The sequence below is a fragment of the Lynx canadensis genome, chromosome C2 (assembly GCF_007474595.2).
Source record: "Lynx canadensis isolate LIC74 chromosome C2, mLynCan4.pri.v2, whole genome shotgun sequence".
Lineage (NCBI taxonomy): Eukaryota > Metazoa > Chordata > Mammalia > Carnivora > Felidae > Lynx > Lynx canadensis.
In genome coordinates, this window is record NC_044311.2 from 109,832,484 (window position 1) to 109,853,028 (window position 20,545).

Here is a 20,545-nt window from a genome sequence, read left to right on the forward strand (position 1 = left end):
CCCTGGAAAGTAAAAAGATGCCGTTTGGGAAACGGAAGTGAATGTGACGTCATCCACAAGCGGCCTCTGAAGGGAGAGCGGGGAATGTTGTGCTGTGTCTGTGGAGCTCTGGTTAGTGGCTTGACTAAGAGGTTGCTTAGGTTTTCATGGCCCAGAGAAGTGAGGGAGCACCACTCCGGAAACGTTTGTGGAGTTTTGTAAGGTTTTTGCGGACTAGGGTGTGGCTACAGCTGAAGCGATCAGGCTGTTTTCATTCTGGTCTTGGTGGACCACCTGTGCCTTTAAAAAAAAAAAAAAAAAAGAGGGCCGTGGGGTGCCTGGCTGGCTCAGAAGAACCCGCGACTCTTGATCTCCGGGTTGTGAGTTTGAGCACCAAGTTGAGTGTAGAGATAAATAAAACTTGTAAAAAAGTGGGGTGGGGGGGGGTGCATTAAAAAAAAAATCGACGTTTATCGAGCGCCCTCTTGTGTCAGACACTATCTTGTTTAATCCCCACGACAGTCCATTGTGGTATTCTCTAATGAGCTATGAAAGTTGAGGCCGAAGAGTTATTTGTCTGAGGTCACATAGCCACGTGATAAAACTACTTTTTCTACAGGTCGCAATTTTCCTATCAAGAGAAATTACCTCATTCAGTTAAAATTGCAGTAATTTCCGCCTTATTTAGAAACCTTTAATGGATCCCTAGGGTTTTTAAGATGAAGTCCCACGTGTTATATTGGGCCCCAGCCTAACTTTTTAGCCTCATCTTCCCTTACTCTCTGTATTTATACTACCCTCTTGCCAAATGGGGTCAATTCCTTGTCTAGGGAACTAACTGGAGTTTGTGGGTTTGCCCTACATTAAAAAGTGAGTGTTTCAGAAAGTAGTCTTAAGGAGTCAGAATTTGGGTTTGAATCCCGGTTCTGCCCTTTCCTGGCTGAGTAAACCTTGAGGGTTTCTTACTATCTACAGACATATGTTTTCTTTATAAAAAGAAATAATAATTGTACCTCATCAAAGAGTGCTCATGGGGATCAGATGAGATAATTTCTATATACCACTTTGGTCGCTTTATATTTCCCTCAAGTATGTGTTTAAAAAAAATGTCTCCATAGATGGCTTAAAAGTTATTTGACAACAGACACAATTAAAAGAAAATTTGGGGGGGGGGGCTTCTGCGTGGCTTAGTCGGTTAAGCATCTGACTTAGGCTCAGGTCATGATCTTGCGGTTTGTGAGTTGGAGCCCATATCAGGCTCTCCACTGTCAGCATGGAGCCTGCTTTGGATCCTCTGTCTGCTCTCTCTGCCCCTTCCCTGCTGGTTCTCTCTCTCACTCAAAATAAATAAATAAGCTTAAAAAAAATATTTTTGTTCACAGCTCTTTGTATTGCATATTTCATATGTGAAAAGTGCTTAGTATTTATGCGTGGATTACTCCTCAGGCTCCAAGTCTGGGGAATGGAGAAAGAATCAAAGCATGTCTCATGACAGAAGTAGAGCAGTTTGCTGTCTCTCTCTGTCCCAAAAATAAATAAAAACGTTGAAAAAAAATTAAAAAAAAAAAAAAAAAAGAAGTAGAGCAGTTTGGTGGTGATATGGTGCTGTTGTGATTTGAAGTCCCTGGCCCACCCATTTATGTCAATATATGTAAAACTCCTCAGCAAAATATTTTATTTTATTTAGTTTTTTAAATGTTTATTTTTTATTTTTGAGAGTGAGAGAGAGTGAACACAAGCAGGGGAGGGGCAGAGAGTGAGAGGGAGACACAGAATCCGAAGCAGGCTCCAGGCTCTGAGTTGTCAGCACAGAGCCCGACGCGGGGCCTGAACTCACAAGATGTGAGATCGTGACCTGAGCCAAAGTCAGACGCTAAACGGACCGAGCTACCGAGGCGCTCCAGCAAAATATTTTAAAGAGCAAGTATTAAATTCACATTTGTTTCTTTTTCCTTAGACGTGTTAATCACTGAGACTCACACATTATTTTTTAAATGGAGATGTAAACATGACTTGTATGTGAAATTGAGTATTTATTTATAGATGCCTGTATTTTTGAATGAGGAAAATGAAGTTTAGAGAGGTCCCATATAGCTATCTAAAAGCAGATCCAGTTCCATATACCACACTGTAGAAATTAAGGATGGAAAATAGTAATCCATTCACTTGTCAGTCCAGGAAGTCATATGGTGCTTATCTTGCACAGCATTGTTTCCCAGTACCTAGATTATACCAGTTTCGATAAATATTCATTGAAGAAATGAGTGCAAGCTTCAGTAACCCTCTACAAATGAGTTAGAGTAGTGCAGGGCAAAGAGCAACAGTATTTATTGCATTAAAAATGAATTTAAACTCTAACTCTGCCATTTGCTAATTCTTTGAGTTTGAACTGACAAAACAATCTTAGCGAATATATTTTAGCTACAAAAATGTATTAATATAGGATTACTGAGAGGATTAGGTGAGATCATGCTGGTAAAAATTGTAATGCAGGGCTTCACTCATGGTGGGCACTTAACGGTAGCTATTTTTTTGTCACCTCTAAAGAGTTATTCCAATAATGGTTTAAAAAGCTGGAAATAGAAGGCAATATGGACAACTATTTTATTTTGGTTTTTATATTTATTTTTTAAAGTTTATTTATTTATTTTGAGAGAGGGAGAGGGAGAGAATCCCAAGCAGGCTCCACCCTGTCAGCGTAGAGTCCGATGCAGGGCTTGACCTCACGAACTGTGAGATCATGACTTAAGCCGAAGTCAAGAGTTGGACCCTTAACCGACTGAGCCACCTAGGCACCCCTAGACAGCTATTATTTTAATTTAGATGTTTAATTTGTGAGGTGACAGCTATAATATCTAACATTTATTCATGTTTACTATATGCCAAGCATAATTTGCTAGTTTTTAACATGATATCAAGTACATTAAATCATCACAACAAACATATGAATTAAGTGCTACTATTATCATTTTTATGGAAGAAGAAACTGGGGCACTGGAAAGGCAAGTAAGAGGTGGAGTTAGAATTCAGGCAGAGAGCTACAACAAAATCAGAGAGGAAAGGTAGCTAATCGGGGTTTCACTAACCTCGCGGAGATTATTTTATTGTATTTTATTTAAAAGTTTTTAGTGTAGTTCACATACAATGTTACATTAGGTGCAGGTGTACGACATAGTATTTGACAAGTCTCCACACTAGGCTATGCTTGCTGCAAGTGTAGCTACCATCTGTCACCATACTATGCTATTACAATATCACCAACTGGGTTCTTTATGCTGTGCCTCTTATTCCTGTGACTTACTCATTCCATGTCTAGAAGCCTGTATCTCCCACTTTGAGTAGATTCTTTTTGTTGTTGTTGTTTATTTATTTTGAGAGAGAGAGCAAGAGAGAGCACAAGCAGGGGAGAGGCAGAGAGAGAGAGGGGGAGAGAAAGAATCCCAAGCAGGCTGTGTACTGTCAGCCTGGAGCCCATTGGGGGCTCAAACCCATGAAACGCAAGATCACGACCTGAGCCAAAAATCAAGAGTTAAGACGCTCAGCCGACTGAGTAGATTCTTAGTACAGCCTTGTAATTTTATTATATTTCCCAGTACCATCCTCAAATTTGAATGTACATCAGAATCACCTGAAGGGCTTGTTAAAATACAGTTGAAACTCTGGTGCTACTGCCGAGATTTTGACTCAATGGAGCCCCAAAATGTACATTTCTAACTAGTTCCTAAATGATATTGATACTGCTGGACTAGGGACCAAACTTTGGGAACCACTACCCTAATTATTTCACTTTCTTACACTATTTCACACGTTCTCTGCTCTCCACAAAAGTCCAATAGGTACTCCCCCTCAGCTGATGACTTCACTTCTTATTTTCATGGAGAAAATAATAGAAATGAAAACAGAACTCCTCCATATTCTCACCATATCTGTGGTGTAGTACCTTTATTTGTACTTCTATGGTCTTTTTCTGTGTTACTTATGCAGTAGATCCCATCCTTCTTGCTTATGCACAAGGTTGTCACTTCTCTCACTCCACTGCTTCATCAGATTATCAGATTCCCCTCCATAACTGGATCATTCCCAACAGCATACATACATGGTTTTATATCTCTCATCTTTGCAAAACCAACAAAAACAGAAGACTCTTCTATTGATCTCATATCTACCTCTAGCTAGTTAGCATTTTCATTCATATAGCAACCCTTGAAAGGCTTATTCATATTCACTGTCTCCAGTATCTCTTTGGTATCTGGTACCTACTGTGCTACCACCCTGGTCCAACCTACTATTATCTTTCACTTTTGTTACGGCAGTAATTTCTTAACTGGTCCCTGTCTTAGAATCTTGATACAGCAGCCAAAGTAATCCTTTTAAGATGAATCAGATTCATTCCCTACAGAAAATTTTATTATGTGCTAGGCACTGTACCAGGCCCTGGGAATATAGCAGTGAATAAATCAGAAAAAAAAAAAAAAAAAGTTCCTGCCCCCATGGATTCTAGTCATCCTATTAAAACATCAGGAATATGTCATCAGGACCATGGATCTTCCAATCTCATTCACAGTAAAAACCAAGGGACACCTGGGTGGCTCAGTCAGTTGAGCATCTGACATCTTGCTTTCAGCTTAGGTCATGATCTCATGGTTCGTGAGATCAAGCTCTGCATCAGGCTCTGTCCTGACAGCATGGGGCCTGCTTGGGATTCTCTCCCTGTGTCCTGCCCCCCCCCCCAATAAATAAATAAATAAATAAATAAATAAATAAATAAATAAATAAATATTAAAAAACACCAAAATCCTTAACAATGGCGTAAGAGGCTTACACGATGGACCTCTAGTTACTCTGACTTCATCTTCAGCTCTCTACTCACTCTGCTTCAGCTCCTTGTACCTTGAACTCTCAGGTTTTTGCACTCAAAGTTCTCTTGTTACTCCCTTCATGTCTGCTCTTCAGGTGTGCTCTGAATACTTGCTTGAAGGATATGGCTTAGGTATTAAACTGGGTAACATAATAGGGATAATAGTTAACAAGTAAAGACTTTTTTTCATTTTTAGAAATATTTATTTTGCGAGTAAATGTGTGTGCAAGTGGGGGAGGGGCAGACAGGGAGAGAGAGAATCCCAAGCAGGCTCCATGCTGTCAGCAGAACCTGATGCAGGGCTCGAACTCATGAACCATGAGATCATGGCCCGAACCAAAGTCGAGTCAGATGCTTAACTGAGCCACCCAGGTGCCCCAAGACTTTCTTATAAAACTTTTAATTATTAAAATCTGGGAAGTTGATAGTATGTTTGAAGAGAGCACAAGGAGGGAGCTAGAAATGGTATTACATGAAAATAATAGGTAAGAAGAGATGATTAGAATATAGGCAACAAAAATTACCTTCAAAGTGGAAGAATACTATAAATTATTGGGTGTTTGAGATAGGGAAAAGCCACCTAGTGACTGGGAAATCAGATCATTTAGTTTGGAGAAATTGAAGCAGTGTCTGGGGTTCTGTTAAGTTCCAAATTCCAAAACATTTGGAAAATTAAAATTGTATTGAGTTCAAACTGTGGATGAGTTTGCCATTGTGATTTATCCGCATAAGAGAGGAGTCTTAGAAATTAGTTACTGCTTAGCTATTTGGAAGGAATTTATTTTATTTTATTAAAAAATTTTTAATGTTTATTTTTGAGAGAGAGAGCGCACGTGCGCATGCATGAGTGGGGGAGGGGCAGAGAGAGAGGGAGACACAGAATCCGAAGCCGGGTCCAGGCTCTGAGCTGTCAGCACGGAGCCTGATGCAGGGCTCGAACTCACGGACTGCGAGACCACGACCTGAGCCAAAGTTGGATGCTCAACCGACTGAGCCAGCCAGGTGCCCCGGAATTTATTTTTTTAATTCTAGTGTTACCCAGTGAAATACCTTAGCATACTATTACGCAGGAAGAAATAAAAATGTGCTCCTCAAAAGGACAAATAACTTGCATATACTAGTATTAGAAATTCCATACATTTCGAAGGTAGTCTAAACTAGATAACTAGTTAATATTTTACTTAGCATTTATGGGCCAGACACCATATTAAATGTTTTATGAGTCAAGAACTATTTATCTCCTTTTCATATATGAGGAGAACTGAAATTTCAAGAGATTAAGCAATTTAGGTAACATCAGAGCCTCGGGTGAAGCTGAAACCCAGGGAGTATGTCTGGGACTTGGGAGATCAGTAAGGCACGCTAGGAGCCTTGTTTGTCTCACTCTAGGTGCCAGTCCTGCTAGGCAATCCTAACCCCTTGTTCTGAACCACTATGATATTTTATCTCCATTGTGTCTCAAATGGCTTAGGTATTAGCATTTTGCCACTTAGCTGGGTCTAACGGTTGAAATTCATTCATATCACACTTATTCTTCATTTACATATCACTTTCTCACGGCCTTTCCTGATCCCACTCACAAGCTTAGGTTAGGCATCCATTATTTTTCCATTTGCACTTCATACTCTCTTATTATAGAGGGTATAATTTATAGGTTGAAGCCTAGGACTTTATTTATATTTTAAACTTTTTTTTTAATGTTTATTATTGAGAGACAGACACAGAGCGTGAGCAGGGAGGGGTAGAGAGAGGGGGAGACACATAATCTGAAGTAGGCTCCAGGCTCTGAGCTGTCAGCACAGAGCCCAACGCGGGGCTCAAATTTACAAACTGCGAGATCATGACCTGAGCCAAAGTCGGTCGCTTAACCAACTGAGCCACCCAGGCGCCCCTGAAGCCTAGGACTTTATTTTTTTTTTTTTAATTTTTTTTTTTCAACGTTTATTTATTTTTGGGACAGAGAGAGACAGAGCATGAACGGGGGAGGGGCAGAGAGAGGGAGACACAGAATCAGAAACAGGCTCCAGGCTCTGAGCCATCAGCCCAGAGCCTGACGCGGGGCTCGAACTCACGGACCGCGAGATCGTGACCTGGCTGAAGTCGGACGCTTAACCGACTGCGCCACCCAGGCGCCCCAAGAAGCCTAGGACTTTAAAATCAAACAGATCTTTTGAATTCTGAGACTACACTTAAAGGCTGAATTTTGAGTAAATTTTTATCTGTAAAAAAGGTACTATTAAACAAGTAAGTTACAAGTACTGTAACGCTTAAGTTACAGTACCTATAACTTAAATTATTCATGTAAACTGCATTTTGTTTGGCAGAGTAGATACTTAGTATTTGGTAAAAGATTAGCTGCTTTAAGAAATGTATTGGACAGCATATCTCATGTTAATTTCTAGTTCAGAAACTAGGTACAAATAGTTGGCCATCCATCTCTATTTTCCATGTTTTCAAAAAATTTAATGGTGCAGGTAGTCTACAATGAACGTTTCCTAAAGTTTTAGGGAATAAGTACACATTTTCTCAAGTATATTAGGACTTAGTAGGTAGCAAGAGGCAGAAACCCAGCTTTAAACTGGCTTAGGCAAAAAAGGGGGATCTATTAGATGGGTTATTGCATGAGGTTTGAACAACCAGTAAATACTAAAGGTAAACCTATAGCTGGATCTCAGGGATGATTGGGAACGATGATTTAAACAGCTCCAAAAATTGGTCTTATTTTTATATGCAAGCTTCACTCTCTCCTACTATAGCCTGTCTTCCTTCATGGAAAGGAAGGCCACCATCAATTCCAGAGCTTCCCATCTGTCAAGAGTTCACAATCAGATAGTGATACAGGTTATCTTAGTTCTCAAACCCAAAAATACTAGAAAAGTGTTCTGATTGGCCTATCTTAAAGTCAGATCCCCATCTCTAAGTTTGAGTGAGGTGTCTCCTTTGGGATATTCAGCTGTGGCCAGGGCAAGGTCTGTAAAAGTATGGCAGCTTCCATTCAAATCACATGGCTGGAGAAAAGGAAGTTTTTCCCAGAAGGGAAAGCTAGCTATACACTAATAGGGAAGTGCTGTATGTAACATTTATCAAATAAATTTTTTTTTCTAAGAGAACAAGAAATGAATTTTGTTCCCTCAAACACATTTTTCATAACATAGCCAAATCCCATAACATGCCAAGGAAGGTCTTAAACTTTTGTTTAACAAAGATTCAGTTAAATATATTTTAGTCCCTATGACATGCCAAGCACTGTACCAAATGTTACTTTAATAAGTGAAACATCACCTGAAGTTTAAAATCTTTTCTGTATCAATTTTTGATGAAAGGGCAGTTGACATGGCTCAAAGAACATCTAAGAAGGAAAATGGAGTCTAAGACTCAAAAGTATTCATAAAAAAGCCACAGACATGGTACAATTGTTTTACTGTACTCAACAAACTTAGATGATTCTTTTTACTTTCAAAAGCTATTAAGTTTATGATAAACGGTATTTCCAAAGTCTTGCGGAAATTTAATTAATTGGGCAAAAAGACACACACTTCAGTTTATTTGGAAAGACAACCTTTAAATTTTTTTCTTAATGTTTTATTTGGTTTTGAGAGAGCCTGAGAGAGGGAGACACAGAATCTGAAGCAGGTTCCAGGCTCCGAGCTATCAGCACAGACCCTGATGCAGGGCTCAAACTCATGAACCGTGAAATCATGACCTGAGCTGAAGTTGGAAGCTTGGGGCACCTGGGTGGCTCAGTCGGTTAAGCAGCTGACTTTGGCTCAGGTCATGATCTCGCGGTCCGTGAGTTCGAGCCCCGTGTCGGGCTCTGTGCTGACAGCTCAGAGCCTGGAGCCTGTTTCAGATTCTGTGTCTCCCTCTCTCTGACCCTCCCCCGTTCATGCTCTGTCTCTCTCTGTCTCAAAAATAAATAAACGTTAAAAAAAAAAAATCATTGAAGTTGGAAGCTTAACCAAGTGAGCCACCTAGGTGCCCCTGGAATGACAACCTTTAAAAGAACAAATGAATTCCATTTAGGAAGAAATAGACCAATAGAATTGTATTTCTACTCCATATGCTTTCCCCCCATTTTATTGAGAAATAATTGACATAAATCACAGTAAGAGTTTAAGGCATACAGCATCATGGTTCGATTTACACATATTGTGACCACTTATTTTTTAAGTTATCAAATATTCTCATTCAAGCCACCTTTTCTGTGTGTGTATATTTAGAGAGCCTTTTGGAAATGAATTAAAAGGTTTTGACTTCTTTAATCTGTTGACAAGCTCTTGAGAATGTTGAGAAATCTCCATACAACCAGTATGTTTTCTCCTAGGAACAAACTTCAGAGCCTCTTCCCAACTACCAGTGTTTTTCAGACATAACAAAATACGCATCATCTGATCTAAGGTGAGATTTTTGGTACCAGTGTCCCACTGTAAATACCTATCTAATGGAAGGCATTCTGTTGCCAGTTTCAGCCGTTTTGCCTTGGCTAGGGATGTGCCTGTCTGCATAGCCTTATCAACAAAAGATCCCACTATATAAATCTTATCATGCTTGAAAGTTGTCATAACATTGGGAGAATCTGCAGTTAAATATATAATACTATCCTTTGGGAATAAGTCTACATGAGACTTTTCTGTTGCTGTTAATAGCAATTTGTCCCATTTTTCTCCATAACGTTTAACTAACTCTTTATGATAAGCGCCTTCTACTTTAAGGTTGCAGAAATAAATATGGAAAGGATCAACATTTCTTCTGTTCCATCCTTCACTTTCTAAAAGTTGGGAAACAGTATTCTTAAGTTCCTTTGGTTTCATATAACTTTCATAATCCATGTCAAAAACCAAAGGTTGTCCAAACTGCATGGCCTGAATACCTTTCCAGCCCATGGCAATGTCTATATTCCTATCCCAAAGTCGTAGAAATAGAAAGTTTTGCTGTTTATCTTCCTTAGTGGTTTCCAGTAATTGGTCTTTTTTGGCTTTTTCCTTTAATGCTGCTTTCGTTTCCTTTTTTATTTGCTTGGCTTTTTTAATTTTTTCCTTAATATATAAATATTTTAAGTATTTTTTTTTTGATGATTTAGAAACACATTCCATAGCAGTTTTGAGTTCTTCTTCACTGATTTGTTCTGGTACTTCTTTGCCAAACAATCTCCACATCTCAATTAACTCCCTGATGGCAACTAGAGGGTCTTCATCCTTGCTGCTTGAGACTGCCGAAGCATCTTCTTCTTGCATGCTAGATTTCATTGTAATTTTCCACCCATCCAATCCCAGCTGTTCAGGAGGTGATGTACTCTCCTTCTTAGGATAGGACACAGTTGGTATTTTGGAAGACATAGATCTCTGCAGAATTGTTGAACATAAAACCCCTTTTTTCCTATGAATGGTAAATGGCACCAAAAATCTGCCAAAAGATCTTAAGGTGATACTACCACTCATTTTGAGGAAAACAGGCATGTAAGAAAACACCTATAAAAAAAAGCAAAATGTAGTAAAAAGTTAGATAAAGACTTTTAAAACCTCTCAACTAATTGTGCAAGTATAAATTTGAGACACCAAAATACAACTGATTTTTGAAACATTTGGAAACACACAGTAAGCACAACTTTATTTGCTGTACCGTTAATTTTTCCTAGACTCCTATGGCCTAGAGCCTGTGATCACTCACCAGGCACAAAGTTTAAAGCTTATATGGGATCTTATTTTAAACATGAATTTCACTATTGCTTTAGGGAAAAGAATACCTTAAAGATCCCTTTCAGATTTGCAGCTAGGAGCCCAGAATATCTGTATTACTGGATAACCACAAAGTTATGTACTACTGATACGGGTTAGATCACGATGCTGTTTCTTCTCCATTCTATACTAAGCCCCTAACAGATACAGGCCCAAACACAAGATCCTTAACATAAGCAACACATGAAGACAAGAAGATAAAAAGCAGAAAAGTTTTATAAAGGATGGCAACTAGTAAAAAGCACTTAGGAGCTGCTGTATCAATGCCCTCATATGTTTTCAAAACAGGAATACAGAGAGATCTACTGATTTAAAAACAAACCTCTTTTCTCCAGTTCAGAGTTTATTTTGTAGCAAATAATGTTATTGCCAAACAAAAATGTCCAAAATTAGGGCAAATATATATAAGCTCCACAATTTTATCCTCAAGGTGTGGACATACATCGAACAATGAAGATGCTTAAAAATGTGAAACCAGGGGGCACCTGGGTGGCTCAGTTGGTTAAGGGGCCAACTCTTGATTTCGGCTCAGGTCTGATCTAGTGTTTGGTTGGTGGGATCGAGTTCTGCTTCTGACTCTGTGCTGACAGCTCGGAGCTTGCTTGGGATTCTCTCTCCCCCTCTCCGTCTGCCCATGCATGCTCACTCTTGCTTGCTCTCTCTCAAAATAAAGAAATAAACTTAAAACATTGTGAAACTAGTATGAGATCTGAAGAAAAAAATCAACTTTTTTACCAAATGCGGTTGAAATACTTGAAAAATTCCTTCTTCCCTTGGCTTCATTTAATGACTGCATGCTTTTGGGAGTGCCTCTCTAACCTGTGTCCTGATGCCCAGATGATGCCCCTCCCTTAAAAGCAGATGTGCCTCTGAATTTTTGTCCTTAGCCCCCCCCCCCCTTTTTTTTTGCAATCTAAAATTTTCTGTATGAGGTCTGATCTTCCTCCATGGCTTCAACCACCACGCATCAGAAGAAACACCTCAAATGCAACATATTAAAATAATCTCTCTCCCTTCCCTTTCCAATCTGCTTCTCCTTACACATGGTTTTAGGGAGGGACACTGCTATCCATCCATTTGCTTAAGCCAGAAACTGGAAGTCATTTTATTACCGTCCTCTCTCACACCCCCCATATCTAATCCATCTGAATTATATTCACTTTACTTTCTTTTTTTAAATGTTTATTGTTGAGAGGGGGTAAGGGGCAGAGAAAGAGGGAGACAATGAATCTGAAGCAGGCTCCAGGCTCCAAGCTGTCAGGAAAGAGTCTGAATCAGGGCTCGAACTCATGAACCTTGAGATCATGACCTGAGCCAAAAATTGGACACTTAATCAATTGAGCCATACAGGGGCCTCAATTCACTTTACTTTCTTTTTTTTTTTTTTTTTAATTTTTTTTTCAACGTTTTTTAATTTATTTTGGGGACAGAGAGAGACAGAGCATGAACGGGGGAGGGGCAGAGAGAGAGGGAGACACAGAATCGGAAACAGGCTCCAGGCTCCGAGCCATCAGCCCAGAGCCTGACGCGGGGCTCGAACTCACGGACCGCGAGATCGTGACCTGGCTGAAGTCGGACGCTTAACCGACTGCGCCACCCAGGCGCCCCTCACTTTACTTTCTAAATACATCTTGAGCCATTCACTTCTCTTGAATCCCATTACCCTAACTGCATCCCCTAGCCTCCAGATTTGCTCTGCCTCATCTCTAAGCCATTTGAAGTTAGTGCAAATCTGATCAATGCACTTGTATCATCCCCAACGTGTATTTTTAAGCTCATTGCTGCCAGGTTAAATCCCAAACTTACAAACATGGCTTATAAAGTTTTCCACAAAATCATCCTTTGTTTACCTCTTCAGCTACATCTCTAGCTATACTTCACCTCAAACTTTAGACCAAGTATTCCTCCTAGTAGTTCTTACAGCACCCTGTACCTCTCTATCACAGTACTTGTAACACTCTTTTGTAATTGCCTGGTTACTTATTTGCCTGACTAGACAGTAAACTCTATCAGGACAAGGACTGTATTTATATTAAAATTGAACCCAACATTTGGCAGTTTATGGCTCACAGTAATCACTCAAGTATTTTTCAAATAGATATCCTGGACCAATGCTTTTCACATATAAAACATGTTGAGACACCTGCATTTTTAAAAATTTGTTTTAAATTTGAGAGACAGCAAGAGGAGAGGGACAGAGAGAGGGACAGAATCCCAAGCAGGCTCCATGCTGTCAGTGCAGAGCCCTATGGGGAACCCTGAGATCATGACCTGAGCTGACACCAAAAGCCCCAGGCTGAGCCCACTGAGCCACTCGGGTGCCCCCAATTAAAAAAAAAAAAAATTCGCTTTTTTTTTTTTTTCCAAGTAATCACCCAATGTAGGGCTCATATTCACGACCCCAAGATCAAGAGTCACATTTTCTTCGGATTGAGTCAGCCGGGCGCTCCATGTTTGGCCACCATTTAAAGAAGAAAAAAGTTAGACTCCCTATTTCACCAGGAGTCCTCAATCCTGTTATGAAAAACATTTCAAAAACAAAGGTCTTCTGAGTTTTGTCTTTATAATTGGTTAAGATTTTTTTAGGATGTCAGAGCAATGAAACCCAAATTTTAAAACAAATAAGGCAATCATTTTGGTAAACATTCCTCTTGTTCCAGGTATTGTGCTGCTTATAGTTTATTAAGTCGCTGGGCTTCCACTTATCTGTGGGCCTTCTTAGCACGCATGCTCCACAACGTGTATCTTACAATGGTTTCCCGAGTTGTCCCACCGCAACACACACAACTAAGATAAGAAACATGCCCATACCAGGAGTGCAGAAACAGTGGCTCCGGCTCGTGCAAACCGCGGACACCTGGAGAGGACGCAGAACTCGGTAGTGAAGTGCTGAGCCCAAATACGTGCCTCACACGGAATTAAGCCCGTTGGTTCATTTAGTTTCCGTCCCTTTCCGTTCCAGAAGCCGGAAATCCCGCCCCCTCTTCCCGGCGCTTCCGGATGACGTCCCGATACCAGGGGAAAGCCTTCTGGTCTGAAAAACAGCGCGGTCGGGAAGAAAGCTGGTAGCTGGCCTTGAGGCCATGCCCACGGCCTCTTAACAGGGTGTGCTTGTAGCTGGTTTTAGTCTATTACACAACTATTTAAAAAATTTATTTTCCTCCTCTCTTAACTTATTCTCTGCTTGCTCCCCGTATTTATAAGCATTTAACATGGTGTTAAAATGATGTTTTCACAAGTCTCACTCAACTTTAAACTGATGCTAGGAATGTAACATATGAAACTTTGTGCCTAGTTTGTCACCAGCACCTGGTACAATGCTTGGACTATGGTAGGCGACACTATCTCTCACTCCCCTTAACTCATTTGTTAAATTTAATGTGAAAATGAAATTAAAGGCACATAGTGCAAATTAGTGGCCTTTGGGTCAAAATGCAGTCTGCAGGTGTTTTGTTTAGTCAGCACATTTTCAAGTATTTTAATTCAGTTGTCATTATTAAATTATAAGGCACAAAATCAAACACTGGGGGAAAGGACAGTCTTTTTCAAAGAATGGTGCTGGACAAAGTTGGACCCTCAACCTAAAACCATATAAAAATTAACTCAAAATGGATCAAAGACTCCAACATAAAAGTCAAAACTATAAAACTCTTAGAAGAAGATGTAGAAAACTTAATGACATTGGATTTGGTGATAATTTCTTGGATGACCCCAAAAGCACAGGCAACAAAAGAAAAAATGGACATTTTGCACTTAACCAAAATTACAAACTTTTGTACATCAAAGGACACTATTGACAGAGTTATAGATGTGGAATATATTTAAGAGGTAAAAATGGTAGAATTTGCTGATTGATTGGGATTTTGGTGTAGAAGGAGAAGAAGAAGCCAATATTCTAGTTTGAGCACCAGGGTAGACGTGATTAGTAGTGCAGCGAATGGGGAAAAGGAGTGGATGGGGTGAGGGCAGAGATGGTGTGAGCAGTTTTAGACCTGATGACAGCTCCCTTCAAAATCAGATGATGTCTCCTTTACAGTATATGGTAGTTGGCTGCATGGGTCTACAGTTTGTGGGATTTTTAAATTTTTTTTTAATTTTTTTAATGTTTATTTATTTTTGAGAGAGAGAGAGTGCACGTGTGCAAGTGGGGGAGGGGCAGAGAGAGGGAGACACAGAACCTGAAGCAGGCTCCAGGCTCTAAGCTGTCAGCACAGAGCCCAATGTGGGACTCGAACTCACGAGCCATGAGATCACAACCTGAGCCAAAGTTGGATGCCTAACTGACTGATCCACCCAGGCACCCCTGCATGGGTCTAGAGTTAAGGAGAAAGAGAATGGGTCATAGGCAGAGATTTGAGAGCTATGAAAGAGTCTTTGAAACCAGAGTCTGTGAAACTATGTGGGTGGAAGAGATTACCCAGTGTCTGAGTAGAGAGGAAGAGTAAACAAAGGAGACTGAAAATGAGCAGCTAGAGAGACAGGAAGAAAATAATCAGAATATGAGAGAAACCAAGGGAAGAGTGTTTCAAGGAAGAGACAGACCCAATGGGCTTCAAATGGGTCAACTAGGTCAAATGCTGCCTATACATTATGTAGCACAGGCTGAAAAGCATCCATTGCTTTGGGACCATATACTGAGACTTGGAGGCTGAAGCCAGATGAAGAGTGGGTAAGGAATGAGTGGATTATGAGAAAATGGAGTCAGCAAGTGTAAGTGTTTTAATGAAATTTGGCAGGGGCAATATACAATGGATTCAGTCCCCAGATGTGGCATCTAGGAAATTTGTGTTAATTATTATGACTGCTATGTTGGGAGAGACTTGATCAACTTAAAGGATTGTTAGCAAGGGAATTAGGAAAATAAAAGACAGTGAGAAGAGTGAACATCCTGAGAAGATTGAAAGAAGTGGTATTCAGAGGACAGTGGAGGGAATTGGTCTTGGACAGTAGGAGAAAATTCTACTTCTATAACAGGAAGACAGGAAGAAATAGGTGGGGATAGAAGCCAATTTATAGACATGACAGCTTACTTTGCATTTCCATTTCTGGAAATGGAATTAAGTCTCTTATTTTTAATTTGTATTTGTTTTTAAATTATGTGGAATACAACTGGAAGGATTGGTTTTGAAGAGTGAGATGTGACCCTTGCCTCACTACAGGAGGAAAAGATAAATGTGTCAGTTCACATGGATCATAATCATAGGCTTAATGAAGAAACCCCTTTTGTTGCTTTCCTCGGGGAGGAAATTATAGGCCACATGATAATCCATCATAACTTTGACTTCACAGGAGGTAAATTTAACTTTATTACCTCTGTAGCCATTTATTATTTAGTCTTTCTAACAGTGGTTCACAAAGTATGGTCCCTAGACCAGCAAGATCAGCATCAGCATCCCTTGGAAACTAGTTAGAAAGGCAAAATTTCATGCCCCACCTACCAATTCTACTGAATCAGAAACTATGGCAGTAACACCCATCAATCTTTGTCTTAATAAGACCTCCAGGTTATCCTAATACACTCTAATGTTAGAGAACCACTGTGTTTGAAGAAACATTGAAAAGCAAGTAAGGAATTTCTTTAATGTTTTTATTTATTTTTGAGAGAGAGCCAGAGCACAAACTGTGGGAGGGGCAGAGAGAGGGAGACACAGAATCCAAAGCAGGCTCCAGGCTCTGAGCTGTCAGCCCAGAACCCTATGCAGGGCTCAAACTCCTGAACTGTGAGATCATGACCTGAATTGAAGTCGGATGCTTAACCGACTGAGCTACCCAGGCACCCCATTCTTGTTTTCTTTTTAATAGACTTACCTTAGCAAATTTGCAAACAATGTTCTCCTTTTTGTTAACATATGTTTAGTCTAGTATTGGAAAATCTTTTTTTTTTAATTTTTAAAAACTGTTTATTTATTTTTGAGACAGAGAGAGACAGAGCATGAACAGGGGAGGGTCAGAGAGAGAGGGAGATGAGACACAGAATCTGAAGCAGGTTCCAGGCTCTGAGCTGTCAGCGCAGAGCCCGACATGGGGCTTGAACTCACAGACTGTGAGATCGTGACCTGATCTGAAGTTGGAAGCTCAACCGACTGAGCCACCCAGGTGCCCCAAGTATTGGAAAATCTTGATGCATTCTGCTTACAAACAATGATAATAGCCTATTACCTCTAACTATTTTCCACAAGAAAGGAAGAAAAAAATCATCGTATTGACGTCACAAGATCTTAGGATTTTCCTGAAGGCCTCTCATATCAGTCTTTTTAAAAATTTTATTTATTTATTTTATGTTTTTATTTTATTTTTTGAGAGACAGAGACAGAGCGCTAGTTGGGGAGGGGCAGAGAGAGAGGGATACACAGAATCTGATGCAGGCTCCAGGCTCTCAGCTGTCGGTACAGAGCGCAATGCGGGACTTGAACCCACGAGCTGTGAGATCATGACCTGAGCTGAAGTCAGATGTTTAACTAACTGAGCCACCCAGGCGCCCCTCTCATGTCAGTCTTTTCAATATCAATATACATCTCTGGTATGCAGTTTATAGCTGAGAACTGGAAATGTCCTTTTTCCCTTCAGGCTTCAAAAACATAGATATCAGAAGTCAGAGTATGGGAACAGATAGGGTGATGCTTGGGAGAGAAAGCTTAAAAAACCTTAATTTTCAAAGCAAGCATTTATCTGTAGCAAAAATGCTGATGTTTTGAAGAAAAGGAGAAACCAGTTTCTAAATGTACAGAGCTGTTGGGGCACCTGGGTGGCTCAGTCTGTTAAGCAGCTGACTCTTCATTTCGGCTCAGGCCATGATCTCATGGTCGTGAGATCAAGTCGCACGTTGGGCTCTGTGCCAACTGCACAGAGCCTGCTTGGGATTTTCTCTCTCCCTCTCTGTCTGCCCCATCCCCTGCTCTCTCTTTCTCAAAAATAAATAAAATAAACATTAAAAAATAAACATACAGAGAAGTTTATTAAAACAAGAAAAAAATTAAAATGGCAAGATAAACATAGTTTTAGAGCAAAGATAATCTTATGACCAACAACTGAGTTGAGTTCCTATACCATTAGTTTCAACTGACATCATTTCTGATGTGGTGGTCCAAAATATGTTCCCCAATTTTTTGACACTCTCTCTAAAAAGTGGAGCCTAATTCCTCTTCCATTGGATTTAGTGACTCACTTCTAACCAATTAAAAAATAAAAGTGGGCCAGTATGCAACTTCAGAGAGTAGGTCATAAAGAGGCAGTGCATTTTCCTGACTGCTCCTTCACCTGGATGATTCACCCTTGGGGAAGCTGACTGTCATGTCCTGAAGACACCCAAGTGACAAATTTCAGAAACTTCAGTTAGGCTCCTCTGAGCCCTCTTCTGGAATAGTCCTCAACCTTGGCCTTCTGTAAGGCTGCACAGTTTAGTCTTAGCAAGAATCTTGCTAAATCAACACCCCACTCTTGATATCTGATCATGTTACTCATTCCCCACTCTTGATGTCTAAGTCCTTGACCTGCCTTTAGTAATAAGCCCCTTATCCTGATGTCTCCTCTTAGTAGTTTTCTGTCACTGACACCCTCACTCTGCTCTTTGGTTACAAATTTCCAGCTATCTTTGCTGTATTCAGAGTTGAATTCATTCTCTCTTCCCTATTGCAATATCCCTAGTTGCAACAGTTTTGAATAAAGTCTTCCTTACCATTTTAACAAGTGTCAGAATAATTTTTTTCTTTAGCAGAAGCAGCCTATGGAAAAGGTCCACCTGGTGAGGAACCAAGGCTTCCTGCCAAACAGCCAGTCAGGTTTTAGATCACTGCAACTCCAGACAATCTTGACTGTATGCTCCTAAGCAATACTGAGCCAAAATTACCCACTAAACTTCTTCTGAATTTCTGAACAAGAGAAACTGTGAACTAATATTTTTTGTTTTAAGCCACCATATTTTGAGGTTAATCTATTATGCAGCTATAGATAACTAATACACCTGACTACCAGATTAAATAGTAAATTGGGAGTTATGAGAAACATCAACTCCAAGTTAGTTAAGTGCAAGATAGAATAACTTTCATGGAAACTTTTTAAAAAACTTTTTTCTTTTTTGGTGCTTTTCATATTAAGTGCATTAAATGCATTCTAGTTAGACTATGTCAAAAAGGACTTCAAAGCTCACCTCATTTACAAATTGGAAAGTAAGGACTGGGAGAGAGTAACTGGTTTAAGCAAGCCTTCATTAAAAGCCTTCACTAACCTTTCCTTAAGCAAAGGTTCATTTAAAACCTGCACATCCTGATTTACAACTCAGTGTTTTTCCCCCCATTATGCCACTTAAGACATGGTACAGAAAGAAATTTGAAATATGTCTTTCTGATAAAGATTTGTCTTAGTTTGTCTGGGTTGCTATAACAGAGTATCACAGACTTGGAGGCTTAAATGAATGTTTATTCCTCACTTTTCTAGAGGCTAGGAAATGCCAAGAGCAAGGCACTGGCAGATTCCATGTCTGGTTAAGGGCTACTTCCTGATTTATAGACGGCTCTTTTCTTGCTGTGTCCTCACATAGCAGAAGGGAGTTCTCTGGGGTGTCCTTCATAAGAGCACTAATCCCATTCATAAGGACTCCACCTTCATGACCTAATCACCTTTCAAAGGACCCACACCTATCACATTGAGGATTAAGATTGTAACATATAAATTTCAGAGGGACACAAACATTCAGTACATAACAGGGATTATAGTATATGCTGGGTTAAAAAAACACTGTGAATAGGAATATTAGAAAGACACTAGAAATAGCTGTATCAGAAAAATCTGTATGTTGGGACTCCTGGGTGGTCGGCTAAGCATCTGACTTCAGCTCAGGTCATGATCTCATGGTTCGTAGGTTCAAGCCCTGCATTGGCCTCTGTGCTGACAGCTCAAAGCCTGGAGCCTGCTTTGGATTCTGTGTCTCCCTCTCTCTCTGCCCCTCCTCTGCTCAGTCTATGTTTCTCTCTCTCTCAAAAATGAACATTAAAAAAAATGAAGAGAAAAATCTCCATGTCCTATTAGATATGGTAGAGTTAATTCTTCAAATGTCATGTCTTGTATGGGTTCTTCTCTTACCCATCTATGGACAGAGCTAAAGATAATTTGTAACCCCCTCCTTTTTCTCTTTTTAAACTTCTGGAACAGGGGCATCTGGGTGGTTCAGTCATTTAAGCATCTGACTCTTGGTTTTCAGCTCAGGTCATCTCACAGTTCATGGGCTCAAGCCTTCGTCCACCTCTGCACTGATAGCACAGAGCCTGCTTGGGATCCTCTCTCTCCCTCTCTCTCTGCCCCTCCCCTGTTTGTGCTCTCTCTCTCTCCTCTCTCTCTCAAAGTAAATAAATAAACTTAAAAAAAAAACTTCTGGAACAGCCAAAATACATTTTTTTTTGTCAGTAGTCCCTATTTCAACAAATAGTATTTCTATCCATCTAGTTGCTCAAGCCAAAAATCCAGGAGTCCTCCTTCTTATTTCCTTCTCCTTATTCCTAACCTCCAATCATAAAATTTTGTTCATAGGAATCACAGTATTAGTATTTAGCATAAGTATTAAGTAATTAAATATTAGTATTTAAGTATTAGTGTTAACTATATTAGTATTCATAGTTAAGAATTAATATTAAGCATTTCTCAGAATACTACCAAAATTAATTTGGTCTCCCAGCCTACAAGCTTGTGCTTCTTCTAATCTATTCTCTGAACTGTAATTAGGATATTCTTTTTTTTTTTTTAATTTTTAATGTTTATTTTTGACAGAGAGGGAGAGAGCGAGCGAGCACAGAAGTGGGTGGGTAGGGCAGAAAGAGAGAGGGAGACACAGAATCCGAAGCAGGCTCTAGGCTCTGAGCTGTCAGCACAGAGCCCGACATGGGGCTCCAACCCACAAACCATGAGATCGTGACCTGAGCTGAAGTCAGATGCTCAACCAACTGAGCCACCCAGGCACTCCAGGATATTCTTTATAAAATGT

The 20,545-nt window shown here is 40.0% G+C and overlaps 1 protein-coding gene and 1 long non-coding RNA gene across 2 annotated transcripts; one reads left to right on the forward strand and one right to left on the reverse strand.

Moving 5' to 3' along the window:
* Nucleotides 1-47: 47 nt before the first annotated feature.
* Nucleotides 48-14,005, forward strand: LOC115524015. Its single transcript, XR_003971911.2, has 3 exons — nt 48-111; nt 9,162-9,235; nt 13,535-14,005. It is a non-coding gene; the product is annotated as an uncharacterized LOC115524015 (long non-coding RNA).
* On the reverse strand, nt 8,794-13,521 carry TRMT10C (tRNA methyltransferase 10C, mitochondrial RNase P subunit). Its single transcript, XM_030330339.1, has 2 exons — nt 13,384-13,521; nt 8,794-10,305 (listed from the first exon to the last, which is right to left on the reverse strand). The coding sequence occupies exon 2, from the start codon at nt 10,291-10,293 to the stop codon at nt 9,022-9,024; it is 1,272 nt and encodes a 423-aa protein (XP_030186199.1). The 5' UTR covers nt 10,294-10,305; nt 13,384-13,521; the 3' UTR covers nt 8,794-9,021.
* Nucleotides 14,006-20,545: the final 6,540 nt, after the last annotated feature.